The sequence below is a fragment of the Macaca thibetana genome, chromosome 4 (genome assembly GCF_024542745.1).
Source record: "Macaca thibetana thibetana isolate TM-01 chromosome 4, ASM2454274v1, whole genome shotgun sequence".
NCBI lineage: Eukaryota > Metazoa > Chordata > Mammalia > Primates > Cercopithecidae > Macaca > Macaca thibetana.
In genome coordinates, this window is record NC_065581.1 from 24541150 (window position 1) to 24560521 (window position 19372).

A 19372-nucleotide genomic window follows, 5' to 3' on the forward strand; every position below is an offset into this window, starting at 1 on the left:
CAAGCTTATCTCTAGTGATTGCCAGGGGAGAGGGGGATTACAAAGAGTCACGAGGAAACTTTTATGGGTAATTATGTTTGTTCAACAGCCTGATTGTGGTCATGGTTTCACAGATGTGCACATCAAAGCATCAAATTGTACTATGTGCAGTTTGCTGTAAGTAAACTATACCTCAATCTGCCTTTTTTTTTTTTTTTTCTGAGACAGCCTTGTTCTGTGACCTAGGCTGGAGTGCAGTGGCCCAATCTCTGCTCACTGCAACCTCCATACCCAGGGCTCAAGCAATCCTCCCACCTCAGTCTCCTGAGTAGCTGGAACTACAGGCATGTGTCACAATGACCGGCTAAATTTGTGTGTGTGTGTGTTTTTTGAGACAGGATTTGGCTATGTTGCCTATACTGGTCTCGAACTCCTGGACTCAAGTGATCTACCCGCCTTGGCCTTCCAAAGTGCTGGGATTACAGGCATGAGCCACCACGCCCGGCCCTCATTTTAAAAATGGCTTTATTACTGGTAAGAGCTAGATTAGAGGATGTAGCCTTAAGTATACTCTCTCCAGAATCTAATCACCCCACCACACTGAGGGCCTTCTGGCACTAGGGACAGACTGCCTGTTAATAGCAGAGAACCACCCACGCAGAGGAAGGCGAGCTGACTGAGCATGCTCAGTTCTTCCCAAACACTTGTCTTTCCACAGGGAAGGAGCAGGGGATGTTAGTCCAGCCTTCTGCAAATTTTTTTCTTTCTGTAAAGGGCCAGATAGTAAATAGTGTAGGCTTTGCAGGTAACGTAAGAACAGCCATAGATAATACATAAATGAGTGAATGTGGATATGTTCCAATAAAACTTTATTTATGAACACAAATCTGAATTTCATATAGTTCACATGTTTCAATTTTTTTTTTATTTTTAACCATTTGAAAACATGAGACCCGCTTTTCAGCTCATGGGGCATGCACACACAGGCTGCAGGCCACAGTTTGCTGACCCATACTCAAGGGAAATCCCTCTACACCCAAACATAAAGAAAACAAATTTCCCCCTAAAAACAAGCATTATAGAAAATACAGACACCTTTATTTAGATTAGTGCATATATTTAATAGTGTGATATTAGAAATACCTTGTCAACACATAGGGAAAAATAATACATTTTAAGCAATAAAACCAAGATTCAAACAATCCATGATAGCTTTGTCACACAAAAACAATGGTAGTCACTCTCCTCCCAGTGCACAAAGCATGGCATCACTGGCTTGTTGAGTGGTACATTTTCTTACCTCGCTGCATGTTTTTCAGATAGTTCTTTAGTCATACACATGCTTAGCCTTGTAATGCCATGGGTATGAATCCTCCTTCATGGAATGTAAACCAGCGACTCAAATGTCTGTTATCCTGTGAGCCCTACAAACACCCACTCCCATATTCTAAGGTCTGTTTTTCTCTGTCCAAAGCTCTTAGGGGGCTTTATCTCCCAAAGACCCTCAATGATAAGCAGTCCACCATGAAGAACGCTGGCTGGTCATTCCATCTCGTGCTTTGTTCTGATGAGAAATGGGGTAACAAGATAGGACCCACTTTCCGATCATTACTGTGCTGTTTGATTTCTCAGAGATTCAAGATCCTTCTGTGATGGAAGGATCAGAGAGGCCAGGCTGAGATGGCCAAGGACAGAAGAGGAGGAGGGGCAGGAGAAGTCCATTGCAAACTTAGAGGGAGGGTGTGATCCACAGGAGACTGTACAGGCCATCTCTCCCTCTGTCCTTGGCTCTCTGGACCCATTAAAAGGAATTCCTCTTAGTCCTGGGAACAGAACTTTCAGGTGGCCCAAAAGTTCCACCAGAATTTGCCCTCTATCCATCAAGGCAGGAGTTCTTTGTGTAGTGGAAAGCAGAACACTACAGTTTTAAAAATTTGCTTTCAGTGCTTAGATCCACTACATCTTGGCCGTGACCTCTGGCAAGCTACTTAACCTCTCTGGGCCTTCAGAGGGCTATCTGCAATATAAGAATAATAATATCTCCTCTTCAAGGTTGATTATAAGGATCAACTGAGTATGTAAAATGCATATGTTATGTACATAAAGTGGTAAATGTTCACTCCCTTCTTCCTCATTATGCCCAATGACTTCACATTTGGGCTGCTGTCCCCTATGCCAGACATTCACATTTGCATGCAAAAAACCGTAACCCTGGTCACTTGATAAGGCAGATTCTAGGCTTATGAAGCTCAATACTGGTTAAAAAAAAAATCACATTTTCCTTCTAACACTATAGACAGTTTTGAATTGGCTAGTTATACAGAAAGTGTAGGCATAAGCAATTATTTTAAAAATAAAATGACACACTTTTTAGTTCTGCCTTTCCGCAGTAAATTACAATAAGTAAAAATAAGATGGTCCCATGAGGATGAATACTCCAGGAGATGACAAAAGCACCTAAAAGCTGAATTTTTTTTAGGAGCCCATGGGGAAGATTTTCTCTGGCACTCCTGCCCTGGTGGTTGAAATACCTTGCCTCTTAATCAGCAATGCAATCCTAGTTTTCCCATGTGTTACAAAAGCGTTGTGCAACAGGATATTGTTTAGGTGTGGTTACACTTGGTACCACAACACTGGTTCTATCTCTCATTCTAATCTTCCCACAAAGAATGCCAAGGGCGCCACCAAGGCCACCAGCCTCGGGACCAAGGGTGGATGGGGAAGTACCCTGAACCAGTCAACGTAGCAGGCTGCAATTAACTCCAGTTAATTGCTCTGGAGTACTGCTTTGTGGGTGGGAATGTTTTAATTGTCTTTCATGTTTGAAATAAGATTTATTCGGTAGAAAAACTTAAATGTATTTTTAAACATAGGAAGTGAATACACCTATGTCAAGTTATTTTGGAAAGTACCTATCGGGGACCAGAGTATCATAACCACGCCATCCAAGTTAAGACTGACTGTATTTCAGAGTTTTGGAATATATACACAATTGTCCTATCTATGGCAGTCCAAATGCACAGCCTACAGAACATAATAAACGTTTAATGAATTAATCACTTCTATTGCATTTAATGTAAACTGGGGCTCAGTTTACATTAGAGAACAAGACTGCTAAACAACACCCAGAGGAGTCACTGTAGTTTTTCTTAAAGATAATGTTACAATGCTACCTTCAACCTACACGGCATTAAGCTCCTCCTCCCCTTTCTATTGCCTCAGTCCTTAGAATATGATTCTTCCTTAGCTCTTGAATGGCCAACAGCTGCTCTCTTGAGAGAGCTGAAAACTGCCATTGACACAGCACAGAATTGAAAACCAGGAGGGCTTTGCACTGTGTGAGTGTTGCCGTCAGCACAGAAAACTTGCTACACGCAAGACTCTCCGTCCCTCCACAGAAGATGACCTGTGCCTCTTAGATAAGCTATTATAACATACACAGCCATCTGACTGCAGGTGCTACAAGATAAACCATGTTTAGAATGCTGTTCCTTAGAGGCAATCACAGTGGCTAAGAGAGAAACCATCCCTCTTTAAATCCTTATTTAATTCACCTTCTCTAAGGTTCTACGGATAGAAATAGTTTTTCATCTTTAACATGAGATTGTGCCAGCTACAAAAACACAAAACTCTTTTAAGTATGTACCTTACAGTTTCACCCAGCCTTTATCTCTATTAACAAGCATCTCAGTTAAAAGAGCAACGTTTTTGTTTTGTTTTGTGCCTTCAAAAACCGGTCTTTTAGTACGTGGGGATACACATCTAGCCCACTGGGGAAGGAGGTCAATGAACTATTCTAAAAGAGTGGGTTTTGTGCTGTAACTCCCACTGACTGGTCCTGGATTCAAGGATTCCTATGGGGTCCTTCCACTTTACAATGGACTGCGCCATTATCTGTCCTTTGAGCAATAACTGAAGGAAGCTCCATTTCTGATGGAACCATTCATGGAAACCTTTGGATTCCCTCTCTCCATCTTTTCTCGGCTGAAGATTGTGTCCTGGTCGCTGTCAAACTCAGATTCGGATACCATCAGGCTGGAGTTGTGCTCTGTGCTTCGGTGCTTGATACCTAGAGAGAAGCACAGAAGCATCTGAGGAGAAATGCCATGATTTGCTTCCAGCTGTCAGTCGTTCTGGTTGCAGGTCCTGTGATGAGCACGGAGTGGTGCTCTCCGCACCTTGAAAGCAATCACTCAAAACAGCAGGCGGTTTGGGTTTCCCAGCAAGTAATTGCAGGGGCTTTGATGCCTCACCTGAGCTTCTGCCCCAGCTTTGACACTCGCCAGTTGCTTGACCCTGGGCAAGATACCTAACCTCTCTGAGCTTTCAGTCTCCTCCTCTATTCAATTGGAAGATAAAGCATCTACCCCATGAGTTTATGGTGAGGATTAAGTGAAATCCTGCATGTAACGCTCTCTTGGCCCAGCCATTAGTACATTGTAAGCATCCAACAAATGAAAGCTTCTGTGATTTTACCATTTGGTTAATATAATTTTGTAGAATATTTGATTTCAGGGGGTCACCCTAAGAGACAGAACAGGTATAAGATTCAATTCCTACTCTCAAAGGATTTATGGTGTCTAGCTAGGGGTTTAAGACATAGACTTGGCTGGGCCTGGTGGCTCATGCCTATAATCCCAGCCCTTTGGGAGGCTGAGGTGGGAGGATCACTTGAGGCCAAGAGTTCGAGGGTATGGTGAACTATGATCGTGTTGCTATGCTCTAGCCTGGGTAACAGAGCAAGACCCTGTCTCAGGAAAAAAAAAAAAAGAAAAGGCATAGACTCATGAAAAGATGGCGCATAACAGGTAAGATATTTTTTAAATTGTATATGAATTAGGAAATAAGCACATGTACTTATGGCTGGGGTTGCTTCAGTGATGTTTCCCGTAGGGTGATGTTGTAGAACTTTCTCCATAGTTCGGATAAAACCAGGCTCTTGTCACACTAGCAGGAAAGATTAGGCTCGCGGACACACAGAAGGGTGAAAAAAATTGAATTTATTGGGTAAAAAGGAAACAAAAACTCTCAGCAAATAGAGAGGGGGTCATGCCAACAACCTCCTGCCTCACAGACTGAATCCCAAGTTATCACACAGGAACTGCAGAGGCCAGGCTCCTCCCCACTGCAAATGACGTGAACCTCCTGTGGCTCCACCCCCTTTCCCCAGTGTGCAGGTGGACATTATTTAGAGAGAATCAGCTGGGAAAGGGCAGGGCCTTCATCGGGGACCAGCAGTCCAGTTTTTCAGCCTTCAGGCTGTTTTAGGCTTGGAGGTGCGGTTTCACCAGGGACCCTTGGCTGTCTCCTGTCTCTATCAGTGAGATCTGAAGAAGAGAATTTAGACAGGAGGACGGCGGAAGGGCATGGAGTACGCAGAAGCATCCAGGGATATTTAGAAAAAAACTAGTTTGTTTGGAGCAAATGATTCATGTAGGAAATAATGAAGGAGAGGCTGGAGAGAGAGAGGCAGGAACCTCACAGAAAAGCACATGAATACAAAGTAAACCATGAAGTTTGGATTTTATCCTGTAAGCAGAGAAATGACACTATTAAAATGTTGTTCTGAGATATTAATAAAACCACAGCATGCAGGATGGAAGATGGACAGTAGACATAGAGGCTGCTGTGGTCTGAATGTTTGCACCCCCACAAATTCATGCGTTGAAATCTAACGCCTAAATGGTGGTACCAAGAGGTGAGGCCTTTGGGTGGTGATCGAATGGGATTAGTGCTCACACAAAAGAGGCACCAGAGGCCAGGCGCGGTGGCCCACACTTGTAATCTCAGCACTTTGAGAAGCCGAGGCGGGTGGATCACTTGAGGTCAGGAGTTTGAGACCAGCCTGGCCGACATGAAGAAACCCTGTCTCTACTAAAAATACAAAAAAGATTAGCTGGGCATGGTGGCAGGTGCCTGTAATCCCAGCTACTTGGGAGGCTGAGGCATGAGAATTGCTTGAACCTGTGAGGCATAGGTTGCAGTGAGCTGAGATTGTGCCACTGCATTCCAGTCTGGGGGATAGAGCGAGACTGTGTCTCAAAAAAAAAAAAAAAAAAAAAAAGAAGCATCAGAGGCTGCCTTGCCCTTTACACCATGTGAGGATGCAGTGAGGAGGCACCAACTATGAGGAAGTAGCCCTGCCCCTGCCCAGATGCTGAATTCACCTTCCCAGCCTCCAGAACTGTGGGTAATAAGTATCTGTTGTTCATAAACCTCCTTGTCTGCAGCATTTTGTTAGAGCAGCCCAAACGGACCAAGGCAGAGGCAGTGCAATGTAGAGGAAGAGCCCGGCCTACACCCCACCTTCAGCACTCACCAGCTATGTTACTTGGGCAAGTTGCTAAACTTTCCTTTGCCTCAGTTTCCTCTTGTGTAAAATGGGGATAATCATTGCACATACCTCATACAGCTATGGGTAGGATTAGAATTCAATGGGTAAAGTACTTCAGATGTGTTTAGTATATATTTGACATTAAATACCTGTTTATTATTATTATTACTATTAGTTCACAGGTGAAACAGTAAGGACCTGAACTGGGGTGGTGATAATAATGATGAGGAAAGAGGACAAGAGTCTACAAGGTGCGGGTGTCTGGAATGGGGGGCAGTGTGTGTGGAGCACCAGCGACTGAGGTTTCAAACTGGGGCAATGAGAATGGGGGTTCTATGAATAGAAACGGGAATGTCAGAAGGATGAGTGTATTTTAAGACAAAGGTGGGTGATATAATGCAACCTAAAGCACACTGAGCTCTTAGGTGAAAGTCACTATAATACTTCTGATATGCAATGCAGATGGTGAGCACTCAATGTATGCTACTATTTGTTCTTCCTGTGAGGCTCTTCCTGCCAAAGCCCTGTTAGCTACACTCTCTGTACACGATCAGTCATTCTGACCTGAGTGTTCCTACCCGGCGTCATCCATGCATTGGTAGAACTCCTTGCGCTCCAGTATAATTATCCTCCCACAGGCTGCGAGCTCCTGTAAAGGCAGGCTCTGTGCTTCCTCCTCTCCCAGTCTCCAGGGCCTAACCCAGTGCCTGTGCACAGGGTAGGCATTCAACACTCACTGTGAACAATGTTTTGCACCTCACAACTCTGAAAAAGATTATATCTTCCATAAAAATTAACTTAGTCATAAGCCCAGAATTATGGAAAACCTATAGAATCGGTGTTTAGCAGCCTCAGAGGGCCAGAGAAGTTTTACTAAGTATGCAACAGTTAATAAACGAGAATGAAAAAGTTAACCGAGGTGGGCAAGTGGTGCTCCTAAGCATAGGGATCAATACACTTTGTGAAGAAAGTCAATTTTCTGTAAAGCCTTTGTGTCCATCTATATCAATGGCTAATTAGATAATACAGCTGCTGAAAAATGTTAGGCTTTAAAGTCCAAATGTCCTCTTGCTGCATTTCTGTCCTAGCAGACCTGAAGGGAACAGCATTCAGAGCTGAGCTGAGGGAGTATCTTCAACTGCCCCCCACCCTCCAACCAGGAGTAGGAAAAAAAGCAGATGCTGGGGACACCTCTGGTTAAAAAGCAGTCTTTGCCCTGTGGTCATTGGTAGGTGCCCAGCTGATAACATTTCATATCCCTCAACCATTAATGCCTCAAAGCATCATGCCAAAATTTCATTAAATTTGTAATGAACCTACTGCCTCCTGCCCCCACCCCCGCATTAGCACATCCTCAGGATTGATGAAGGTTATTTTTCTTTTTCTTTCTTGAGACAGAGTCTCAGTCTGTAGCCCAAGCTGGAGTGCAGAGGTGCAATCTCAGCTCACCGTAACCTCCACCTCCCAGCCTCAAGCTATTCTTCTGCCTCAGCCTCCCAAAGAGCTGGGACTACAGGCGCACACCACCACGCCTGGCTTTTTTTTTTTCGGTATTTTTTCAGTAGAGATGGTTTCACCATGTTGCCCAGGGTGGTCTCGAACTACTGAGCTCAGGTGATCCATCTGCCTCGGCCTCTCAAAGTGCTGGGATTACAGGCGTGAGCCACCATGCCCGGCCTGAAGGTTGTTTGTCATCACAGAATCCCACCCTCACTCTTCCTTCCCAATTAAAGTGCTGACTCCAGCGGATCGTTCTCCCTTGATCCAAGTTAGCCCTCAGGCACACCTAGGGTAAATCAAGGAAAGGTGCCAGGCAGTCATTCTGGAGACTGTCTTACCATATTTGGGCCTCAGTTCCATTCTTTCCTGTTCATCCATGTTATCCAGGATGGTGTACTTTGTTTTTTTCCTGATTTTAGTCCTTTTTTGTCTGAAAGGAACAATGAAAACTCAACTCAGATCTTTAGAAAGGTAACTGAGATCTAGGATTTAACGCACAGTAAAGACACTAAAGGAAACATTTTGCCTTTGTGATGTGATAGTTGGCATCTTTTATTAAAGAAACATACACAAGGCCAGGTCAGAGCTCAGAGGGGCATTATGCATCTTGGAGAAACCCATTTCGGGGTATAAACAGCCACATCACTCTTGCCCACCTATCGACAGGTCTCAGCTAAGCCTCAGGCTGCAGTGCCAGGGACCTTCAGTGCAATTCTCAACACCTGTGTGTTGGCCCAGGGAGCTGTTCTTCATGAGTAATTCCTTATTCAGAAGAGCCTGGATGAGCAAATGTTCCCCTGAACCTATACCACCCTGCAATGTCCAACGCTGCAGTAATGAAAAGGTGTCATGAACTAGCAATCAGAAAAAAATAGCAAAAATTATAATATATTCCCACAATTAATTAGCAACAGCTGCTCCCCATCTTTTTCTTTTTTTTTTTTTCCCTCAACACATGAACATTAGGCTGGTCCCATGTGCCTCATCCTGTGTACAGAGATTATTTGGAAATACACATCCAAACCATGCGAAGGCATGTAGAGAACAAAATAGTAATTTCACAGCATAAAAGCAATTTTCTGAGAGCATGATGATCAGAAGCATGGCTCTCAATTTAGCACTTACTAGCTGGTGATTTAGAGAAAATTATTTGAGACTTTTGTGCCTCCATGTCCTCACCTGTAAAATGGGAGTAAGAATAGTCCCTGTCTCACATGGTTGATGAGAGGACTAAATAAGATAATACATACAAAGCACTTAGCCAATAATCACAATGGCAAATACTTCATACATGTTCACAGTTATCACTACTAGCATCATCATCTTCTACTTGATAGACATGTCACAAAGCTGAAGATGTTTAATGCCATGCACAGTAGGGTCACATATGGCTCTGGGAAAACTTAACGGGATTTAGGCCTCTAAGTGCCTGCATCTGGCTCCCTTTCACCAGTCAATTTTGGGAACGTAATCACAAAACTAAAATAATCTATAAGTGATTTCTGAAAAATAACTATTAAAATATAGTTTTTTTTTTTAGACGGAGTTTTGCTTTTGTCACCCAGGCTGGAGTGCAATGGTGCGATCTCAGCTCACTGCAACCTCTGCCTTCCAGGTTCAATCGATTCTCCTGTCTCAGGTCCCGAGTAGCTGGGCTGCGCCACCATGCCTGGCTAATTTTGTATTCTTAGTAGAGATAAGGTTTCTCCATGTTGGCCAGGTTGGTCTCAAACTCCTGACCTCAAGTCATCCACCCACCTTGGCCTCCCAAAGTGCTGAGGTTACAGGCGTGAGCCACCTCGCCCAGATTAAAATATACGTTTTTTAAAAATCACACCTTTTGAGAGCAGTTACAGTGTTTCACATGAAAGAGTGGGCCTGATGCTCCCTTCCAGGACAGAGGGTTGAGCATGGGGTTCTGGAAGGTTTGGCCAATGAGGTTGCTTGAGGCTTCTCAGAGGTCAGCTCCATGGAAAAAGGAAACACCTAAAGCAAAAGTTCTCTTTGGCGGTGTTATTGCCTCACTTACAGTTTCAAATTTATTTAAAACAATTCAGGCCGGGCGCGGTGGCTCAAGCCTGTAATCCCAGCACTTTGGGAGGCCGAGACGGGCGGATCACAAGGTCAGGAGATCGAGACCATCCTGGCTAACATGATGAAACCCCGTCTCTACTAAAAATACAAAAAAACTAGCCGGGCGAGGTGGCGGGCGCCTGTAGTCCCAGCTACTGGGGAGGCTGAGGCAGGAGAATGGCGTAAACCCGGGAGGCGGAGCGTGCAGTGAGCTGAGATCGGGCCACTGCACTCCAGCCTGGGCGACAGAGCGAGACTCTGTCTCAAAAAAAAAAAAAAAAAAAAAAAAAAAAAAAAAAAAACAATTCAGGTGGATTAGATTATTGCTTTACATAATGAAAATAATCAAAATCTACCATTTGGAACAGTATACTTCCAGAACTCCTTCCTCTACTGAGACCTGTAAGGCCACTTAGCTACTTGTGAGACATATATATATACATCTGTATGCATGTTTTCATCACGGTTCCTGGCTAATAACTCCCACGGCCCTTGTTACAATGCTGGGGCACTTTAGGCCTCAGAAAACAGAATGTCCCTCTCTCTGACCTTCTCCTGCCTTCCTTTCACCTGCTCTTTATTCTCTCCAAAGCAAGAACCTTCCCCTGCCTTTCTGTCTCGGAGCCGGCTGTAAAGACATTCTCTGACCTACTTTGTCTGATTACAGGTCATAAAATGCTCATTTCAGAAAGAGTTCTGCCTCCTACCCAGGAGGATGGAGTGCTTTACAGAGAGGCCGAGAAGAATCTGGACAGCCCTTGCTGGGCTTCCCCACAGCCTGTTAGTATCACACCATACCCTTTTTGTCCAACTACTTTTCTATAAATATCCAATGAAGTCTTCATAAAAGGCCCAAGACGACAGGGTTCAGAGAGCCTCTGGACAGCCAAACACGTGGAGGTCCCCAGACAGTGGCATGCCCAGAGAGCGCATAGAAGCTCTAGGCCCCTTCCCCATACCTCACCCTATGCATCTCTTCATCTGTATCCCTTGTAATATCCTTTGTAATAAATAACCAATGTGTTTCCTTGAGTTCTTTGAGCCATCCTAGCAAAATAACTGAACCCAAAGAGGGAACTGAGGGACCCAATTTATAGTCAGTCAGAAGCCCAGGTAAAACAACCTGGGGTATGCAACTGGCATCTGAATGGGGTGGGGGGCAGTCTTGGGGACTGAGTCCTTAATTAACCGTGGGATGTGACGCTATCTCCAGGTAGACAGCATCAAAACTGAATTGGAGGACACCCAGCTGGTGTCCACTGCAAAACTGTTGCTTGAATGGTGTGTGCAGAGAAACTCCCAAACACTGGTCACAGAAGTCTTCTGTATTGATTGTGGTTGAGTGAGAAAACAGTACTGCTCTAGTGAATATAATGTAAGACCGATAGAGAATAACATTAGATATGATATAGAATCGTTGACCCTCCTAGAAAACACAAGAGCTTCAGTGAGAAAATGCTGCCTCTAATATTCCATTTATTTAGGCACTTATGCTTTGTGGCAGAAAGTGCATTATAATAATAAACAGTTTAGCAGTTTACCAAGCCCAAGTAAACAATTCCTAAGCTGTCAAAACACACCTAGTATAGGGTCTCTATTTCACGTGAATAAGCACTCTATGTACCTTTTGCAGCAGCAGATGCAAAGCCAAGTGAAACCTCCTGTTAGCACAGTAAGAGTAAAACCCAACACTGTCACATAGAATATACTCCACTCTGAAACACAAGAAAACCAAAGTGGACACAGTTATAGACTATTTGTAGAACAACTTTATTTTGATGACTCATAACAAATATTTCTAAATCCCTACAAGTAAAGGCCACCTGTGGAGTTGATAACATCTCATCAGGCTAGTAGCAGAGCAGAGCAAGGTAAAATACAGATAAATCGAGAACACCCTAAAACTGCCCTGTTTTTATCTACTGGGTTTCAGGACTTCACGGAGTACATATTTCATGCTAACTTGGGAACAGAATAATCAGAAATAACTAAAATTAGTCAATTACGTAGTAGTAATGCCTCTTATATAAACACACATGTATACCACATCAAAATATTCATTCCAGAATGCCAAAAACCACAACCCCCACCCCTGAAAGTTCCGGCTTGGTTTTAATAAAACATCTGTATGTCTGTTTATGGCATGAAGACATTTTTCACAGCCAGAGGGCAATTCGGAAACTACTTGACCCTCGTTCCGTCCACATCCTTACAGAAATCTAATGTGAAAAGCGTTCAACGGTAATTCAGAGACAGAGAAGCCCAGGTTAAGTCTACTAGGGAGCAAAGTTTAACTCTATTAGGCTGGGTGCAATGGCTCACGCCTGTAATCCCAACACTTTGGGAGGCCGAGACGGGCAGATGACTTGAGGTCAGGAGTTTGAGGCCAGCCTGACCAACATGGCAAAACCCCGTGTCTACTAAAAATATAAAAATTAGCTGGACATGATGGCACACACCTGTAATACCAGCTACTTGGGAGGCTGAGGCAGGAGAATTGCTTGAACTCAGGAGGTAGAGGTTGCAGTGAGCTGAGATTGTGCTACTGTACTCCAGCCTGGGTGACAGAGCAAGACTCCATCTCAAAAAAAAAAAAAAAAAAGTTTAACTTTATTAAATGTTATATAATTTCATTGGAATAATGATCCAAGGGCTGGCTATTTTCTGATTTTTTTATAGTATTAAGTGGGAATATACTTTGGCAGTCAGCTCTTACTATCTTCGGTGCCAATTATGTCCATCTGGTTCCCCAAACAACAAATTTACTTAGTAGACTGCCATTAAAATACAGTTTTCTCCTCAGAAGGGACCTCAGGGGCGCCAGCTTGCTCTGCTGTGGCTCCAGTTTTTGGTGCCTGCCTGTGTGAACAGCTGGAAGAGTGGGCCAAATTCTCTTCTTTACCTGATTCTAGAAGATCCACACCAGGGGCCACTTCACCAGAAAATCACACTGAGCCTAAGCCAAGGCAGGTGTAACCTGGAACTGCAGCCCATGGCCCAAGCAATTCTTTCTTAGAAATGTCAGCAATAGTGAGCCAATTCTGCTCTGCCAAAGGGGATTTTCTCATCAGGAAGTTTTATGTAAAAGCCTAAACACACCCCAAAAAGTAGACTGTAAGAAGGGTATTAACTCACTACCAAGTGAGCTGGTTCACTTGGCTTCAGGTGGCAAAAGAACCGAATGTTTATAACTGCAAAGCTGGACAGATAGTTCTTTTTTTCTCTCTTTTCTTTTCTTTCCCTCTTTCCCTCACTTCCCTCCCCTCCCTTACCTTCCCCTCCTCTCCCCTCCCTTTCCCTCCTCTCCCCTCCCTTTCCCTCCTCTCCCCTCCCTTCCCCTCCTCTCCCCTCCCTTTCCCTCCTCTCCCCTCCCTTCCCCTCCTCTCCTCTCCCTTCCCCTCCTCTCCCCTCCCTTCCCTTCCTCTCCCCTCCCTTCTTCCTTTCTTCCATTTTTTTTTTTTGAGACAGGGTCTCACTCTGTCCACTCACTGCAGGCTCGACTTCCTGGGCTCAAGCAATTTTCCCACCTCATCCTCCTGAGTAGCTAGGACCACAGGCACACGCAACCACACCCAGTTGATTTTTTAAGACAGGGTCATACTATATTGTCCAGGCTGGTTTGGATCTCCTCTCAAGCAATCCTCCCACCTCAGCCTCCTGAGTAGCAGAGACTACAGGCGTGTATCACCATGCCTGGCTTATTTTGTTATTTTTTGTAAAGGTGAAGTCTCACCATGTTGCCCAGGTTGGTCTCAAATATTGGGCAGATATTTCTGATAACTGAGAATGAGCTGCCTTAAAGCGCCTCACCCAAAGCCTCCTCTATGCCAGAACTCACCACAGTTGCTCTCTCCATCCCAGATATAACGCTGTATGAGGTTCTCCATCCATAGCTGAGAGCAAATGCAGCGTTTCGTGAGGGGGTCACAGTGGCCGTGGCCAGAACATTTCAGAAGGCAACCTGCAAAGAGGTGTGTAGGGCTGAGGTCAGCATGCGGAAAAGGGAATCCCTGGATCCAGCTTCTTTTGTATCTTCAGTAGCATAGGTCCCAAATAAATGCATCTTGTTGAATTAAGAGCCTCTTACAGTATGGACAGGGGTTCTGGAGATAGTCTCTCATCACTGACAATCTCATCAGAGAGCAAATGGCAGAAAAAGCCAGTCCACACCACGCTGCAAAAGCCTTAAAAATATTGGGAGGCCAAGGTGGGCAGGTCACAAGGTCAGGAGATCGAGACCATCCTGACTAACATGGTGAAACCCCGTCTCTACTAAAAAATACAAAAAATGAGCCGGGTGTGGTGGCGGGCACCTGTAGTTTCAGCTACTCGGGAGGCTGAGGCAGGAGAATGGCATGAACCGGGGAGGTGGAGCTTGCAGTGAGCTGAGATCGCACCACTGCACTCCAGCCTGGGTGACAGAGCGAGACTCCGTCTCAAAAAAAAGAAAAAGAAAAAGATTACTGGCTGGGTGTGGTGGCTCACGCCTGCAATCCCAGCACTTTGGGAAGCCAAGGCGAGTGGATCACTTGAGGCCAGGAGTTTGAGACCAGCCTGGCCAACATAGTGAAACCCCATCTCTACTGAAAATACAACAGATTATCATAAATTAGCTGGGCGTGATGGTGTGCACCCGTAATGCCAGCTACTTGGGAGGCTGAGGCACGAGAATCACTTGAACCCAGGAGGCAGAGGTTGCAGTGAACCAAGATCACACCACTACACTACAGCCTGGGCAACAGAGCAAGACTCAAAAAAGTAGCAAAAACATAACACTGTCTGGCCTAAGAAAATAATTCTAAGGATTTATCTGCAGTCCAGTGGCAATCATTGAGGACATGCCCAAAGATTTATCTACATTGTAGCATTATTTTTAAAACCAACCCTAAAATCCATGAATAAGAAACTGGTTACATAATTATGGTGCATATCCAGGGTAGAATACTATGTGGCCATAAAAATTTTATTGAAGAGAAATTTTAAAGGATTGGGGAACATAATCATAATATAATTTTTTTTAAGAGACAAGGTCTTGTTGCTGTGTTGCTGAGGCTGGTCTCAAACTCTTAGCCTCAAGACATCCTCCCTCCTCAGCATCTGGAGTAGCTGGGATTACAGGAATGTGCTACTGTTCCTGGCTCATAATACGATTTGAAGTGGAAAATCAGATTAAAAATATATATCATGTCATCCTGATTGCAGAGATAGGGGAACTGGAAAAACATGTATCAGAGTATTAACAAAAATTATCTTTGGATGGTGAGAATTTTGGACCTAGAATTTAGAGAATTATTTTATTCTTTGTGCCTCTCTGGATATTCTAAATTTTGTACAATAAATAAATATTATTTTTGTAACTAGAAAAAAAAGGAGTTATTGGCTGGGCATGGTGGCTCATGCCTGTAATTCCAGCACTTTGGGAAGCTGAGGTGGGCGGATCACTTGAGGCCAGGAGTTTGAGACCAGCCTGGCCAACATGGCAAGACCCCATCTCTACTAAAAATACCAAAAAAAGAAAAAAGAAAAAAGGAGTAATTAAAAATTAAGTTACTCCATATTATAATTGAGAAAGTCAATTGTAGGCACATATAGATATATATATATATATATATCTCTCTGAAACAAATTAAATTTGACTGCCCAAACATTATCATGTCCCTTGTAACTCTCATTTCCCTGGAGTCTACTGAAATAACTACTTCAACATAACAAGAGATTCATGTTACTCATGAAATGAAGACAGAAGCAATGGGACTATGAATCATTTAGGTGCCCTGGAAGGGGAGGCGAGCAAGGAGTTAAGAAAAGAGGTACACCTGGAGAAGGCATTTGTGAGCTGTCTTATATTTTCAAGGAGCTACATGACATTATCATCACAGCCTAAGGCATTATGTCTTTCCATGATGTCCAAGTGAAATAAACTATATAAACATAGCTTTTGCAGCCAGTAACACTTATTTGTCTTTAACATTGTTCTTTCTGCCAATGGCCATTATCTTGTGAGCATAACCTTGACCCATAATTATTATTGCTCTCCATTTTTCTTCCAAGACCAAGAGTAGTTGGCAAATGTATGTTGCAGGAAACCCTATTGGAGAAATAAATGCAAAACAAGTACCTGGATGCTAAAGTGAAAATGTTCACATGTCACTCCTCTTCTGTGTTTGTCACACTTATCCATGATTGGCAAGTCTGATTGTTTTAGAATATTCCATAGGGGACCTACCTGCTGTATCAACCCTTAAGACCTTGAAAAGCAAGAAGTCAGCCTTCTCCTTTGAGAGTCGCGTGTGCAGATTTCGGGCCACTTCAGCAGCTTTGAGAACCTTGAAAGGCGGCCCGCTCTGTACATAAAACACAATCACGGTGCTGCAGAGGAGACAATGAGAGAGGACAGCCACGTGGTCAGACGGTGACTGACATGACACGCCCACCACAGCATCTGACCTGTGCAACTGGGGAGGTAGACGGCCACAGTTCTGTGGCTTGCCAAGGACGGGGCATATCTGTAAGCCAAAGAATTGATCTGTTTCTATTCACAAAGCCTCTTCAGTCTCAACGTACAGCTGATCAAAGAGAGACAGATCTTTAGATAAAAGAAGCAACGTGTAAATTATGTATCAGTTTTTGAAAATCCTAACCAAGTGGGTCTGGAGAGCTATCAGGTTAGTGAACAAGAATGCATCTATGTGCTGGGATGTATGAAGTGTTACATCCCAAACTCCATGGGGATGGAAGCTCCTGTATGCAGGACCCTTCTAGATTTTGCCCTATGTACCTTTTCATCTGGCTGTTCATTTGTATCCTTTAATATATTCTTTGCAATAAGTCCATAATAGTAAGTTTAAAAAAAGGGAGCAATATATATATATGTGTGTGCAAAAAGACAAATATACACAAAATAACTTGCAGACATGTCTGTCTTTCTGCCTTTTTTGATTGAGATATAATTTACATATCATAAAATTCATCCTTCTAAAGTGTAAATTGAATGGCTGTTAGTATATTCACAAAGTTGCACAACCATCACCACTATCTAATTTCAAAACATCTTCATCACCCCAGAAGGACAATCCACACTCATTAGCACCTCCTCCCCACAGTCCCTGGCAACCACTAATCTGCTTTTGGTCTCTATGGATTTGCCTCTTCTCAACACTTCAGGTAGATGGAATCATACAATATGTGACCTTCTGTGTCTGGTTTCTTTCACTTAGCATCATGTTTTCAAAGTCCATCCACATTGTAGCACACATCAATACTTCATTCCTTTTTATTGCCAAATGATATTCTGTTGTATGAATATATCATATTTTGTATCCACCCATCAGTTGGTGGACATTTGAGTTGCTTCCACATTTTGGTTATTATGAATTCATGCTATGAACATTCATATACAAGTTTCTATGTAGACACAAGTTTTTCATTTTTATTGAGTATATACCTAGGAGTGGAATTAGTGGGTTATATGGTAGCTGTATGCTTAGCATATTGACGAACTGCCAAACTGTATCCCACCGTGGCTGTACCATTTTACATCCCCATCAGCAATGTATAAGCGTTCCAGTTTCTCCACAGGCTCATCAACACTTGCTATGGTCTGTCTTGGATTCTAGCCATCCTAGCAGGTGTGAAGTGGTATCTCAATGTGGTTTTGGTTGGCATTTCCCTGGTGGCTAATAGTGAGCACCTTATCATGTGCTTATTGTCCATCTGTATATCTTCTTTGGAGAAATAGCTACTCCAATCTGTATTCATCTCCTAGGGTTGCTGTAAAACACATCCCATGAAACGGCTTAAAACAACAGAAACCTCTTCTCACAGTTCTGGAGGCTAGAAGTCCAAAATCAAAGTGTTCTGTTAGCTCTGGTGCTGCCGGAAATCCTTGGTATTCCTTGGCTTGTGGAGGAATCACTCCAGTGCCTGCCTCCGTCGTTACATGGTGTTCTTCCTGTGTGCCTCTCTCTGTGTCTCTTGTTCTTTTCTTAGAAGAACACCGGTCATATTGGTTTAAGAGCCCACCCTACTCCAGTATAACTTCTTAACTAATTATATCTGTAATGACCCTATTTCTAAGTAAGGTCACATTCATAGGTACCAGAGCTTAGGGCTTGACTATATTTTGGTGGGGAGTGGGGGGTGGATATAATTCAACCCACAGCAAATATTTTATCATGAAAGGGTGTTGGATTTTGTCAAATGCTTTTTCTGTGCCTATTGAGATGATTCTGCAGTTTTGTCCTTTATCCTATTAATGTGGTTTATTATACATTTACTGATTTTTATATGTTGAACCACACTTGCATTCCTGGGATAAATCCCACTTGGTTATGGTCTATAAACCTTGTAATAAGTTGCTGGATTCAGTTTGATAGTATTTTGTTGTAGAGTTTTGCTTCTATATTTACAAGAGATATTGGTCTATAGTTCTCATTTCTTGTGATGTCTTTGTCTGATTTTAGTGTCAAGGTAAAACTGGTTTCACTGAATGAGTTGGGAGATGTTCACTCCTCTTCTATTTTTTGGAAGTTTGTGAAGGACTGCTAATTTTTTGAATATTTTGCAGAATTAACCAGTGAAGCCATCTGGTCTTGAGTTTTGTGGAAAGTTTTAACATTACTAATTCAATCTCTTTGTTATAGGTCTATTTAGATTTTTAAGTTTTTCTCAATTGAGTTTTTATAATTTATGTTTGTCTAGGAATTTGTCCATTTCATCTACATTATCTAATTTGTTGACATACAATGATCCATAGTATTCTCTTATAATCCTTCCTCACCCACCTTTTTTGGAGACGGTCTCATTCTGTTGCCCACATTGGAATGCAATGGTGTGAACATGGCTCACAGCAGCCTCAACCTCCCAGGTGATCCTCTCACCTCAGTCTTCTGGGTAGCTGGGGATCACAGGCATGTGCCACCACACCTGGCTTTTTTTTTTTTTTTTTTTTGAGATGGAGTCTTGCTCTGTCACCCAGGCTGGAGTGCAATTGTCACCCAGGCTGGAGTGCAATGGAGCAATCTCAGCTCACTGCAACCTATGCCTCCCAGGTTCAAGCAATTCTCCTGCCTCAGCTTCCTGAGTAGCTGGAATTACAGGCACCTGCCACCATGCCTGGCTAATGTTTGTATTTTCAGTTGAGACAGCATTTCTCCATATTGGCCAGGCTGGTCTTGAACTCCTGACCTCAAGTAATCTGCCCACCTCGGCCTCCCAAAGTGCTGCAGTGCTGGGATTACAGGCGTGAGCCACCACGCCTGTCCACCTAGCTAGTTTTTTGTGGAGATAGGGTTTCGCCATTGCCCAGATTGGTCTCGAACTCCTGGGTTCAAGTGATCTGCCTGCCTTGGCTTCCCAAAGTGTTGGGATTACAGGCGTGAGCCACTGCACCCAGCCGTTTTTATTTCTATAAAGTCCATAGTAATGTGCCTTATTTCATTCCGAATTTTCGTAATATGAATCTTCTCTATTTTTTCTTAGTCAATC

At 43.4% G+C, this 19372-nt stretch overlaps 2 protein-coding genes across 3 annotated transcripts in view; one reads left to right on the forward strand and one right to left on the reverse strand.

Annotated features, from left to right (window-relative positions):
* The window catches only part of ACOT13 (acyl-CoA thioesterase 13), an 812642-nt gene that overhangs the window by 649971 nt on the left and 143299 nt on the right, over window positions 1-19372 (forward strand). The gene's annotated exons all lie outside the window — the stretch shown is intronic.
* Window positions 832-19372, reverse strand: part of KIAA0319 (KIAA0319 ortholog) — a 105041-nt gene continuing 86500 nt past the window's right edge. The window contains exons 17-21 of the mRNA XM_050788254.1: window positions 16113-16255; window positions 13725-13847; window positions 11511-11601; window positions 8152-8243; window positions 832-4048 (exon numbers count right to left, since the gene is read on the reverse strand). Coding sequence (XP_050644211.1) covers window positions 3870-4048; window positions 8152-8243; window positions 11511-11601; window positions 13725-13847; window positions 16113-16255 — 628 coding nt within the window. The 3' untranslated portion in view covers window positions 832-3869. The remainder of the gene's footprint in view (window positions 4049-8151; window positions 8244-11510; window positions 11602-13724; window positions 13848-16112; window positions 16256-19372) is intronic.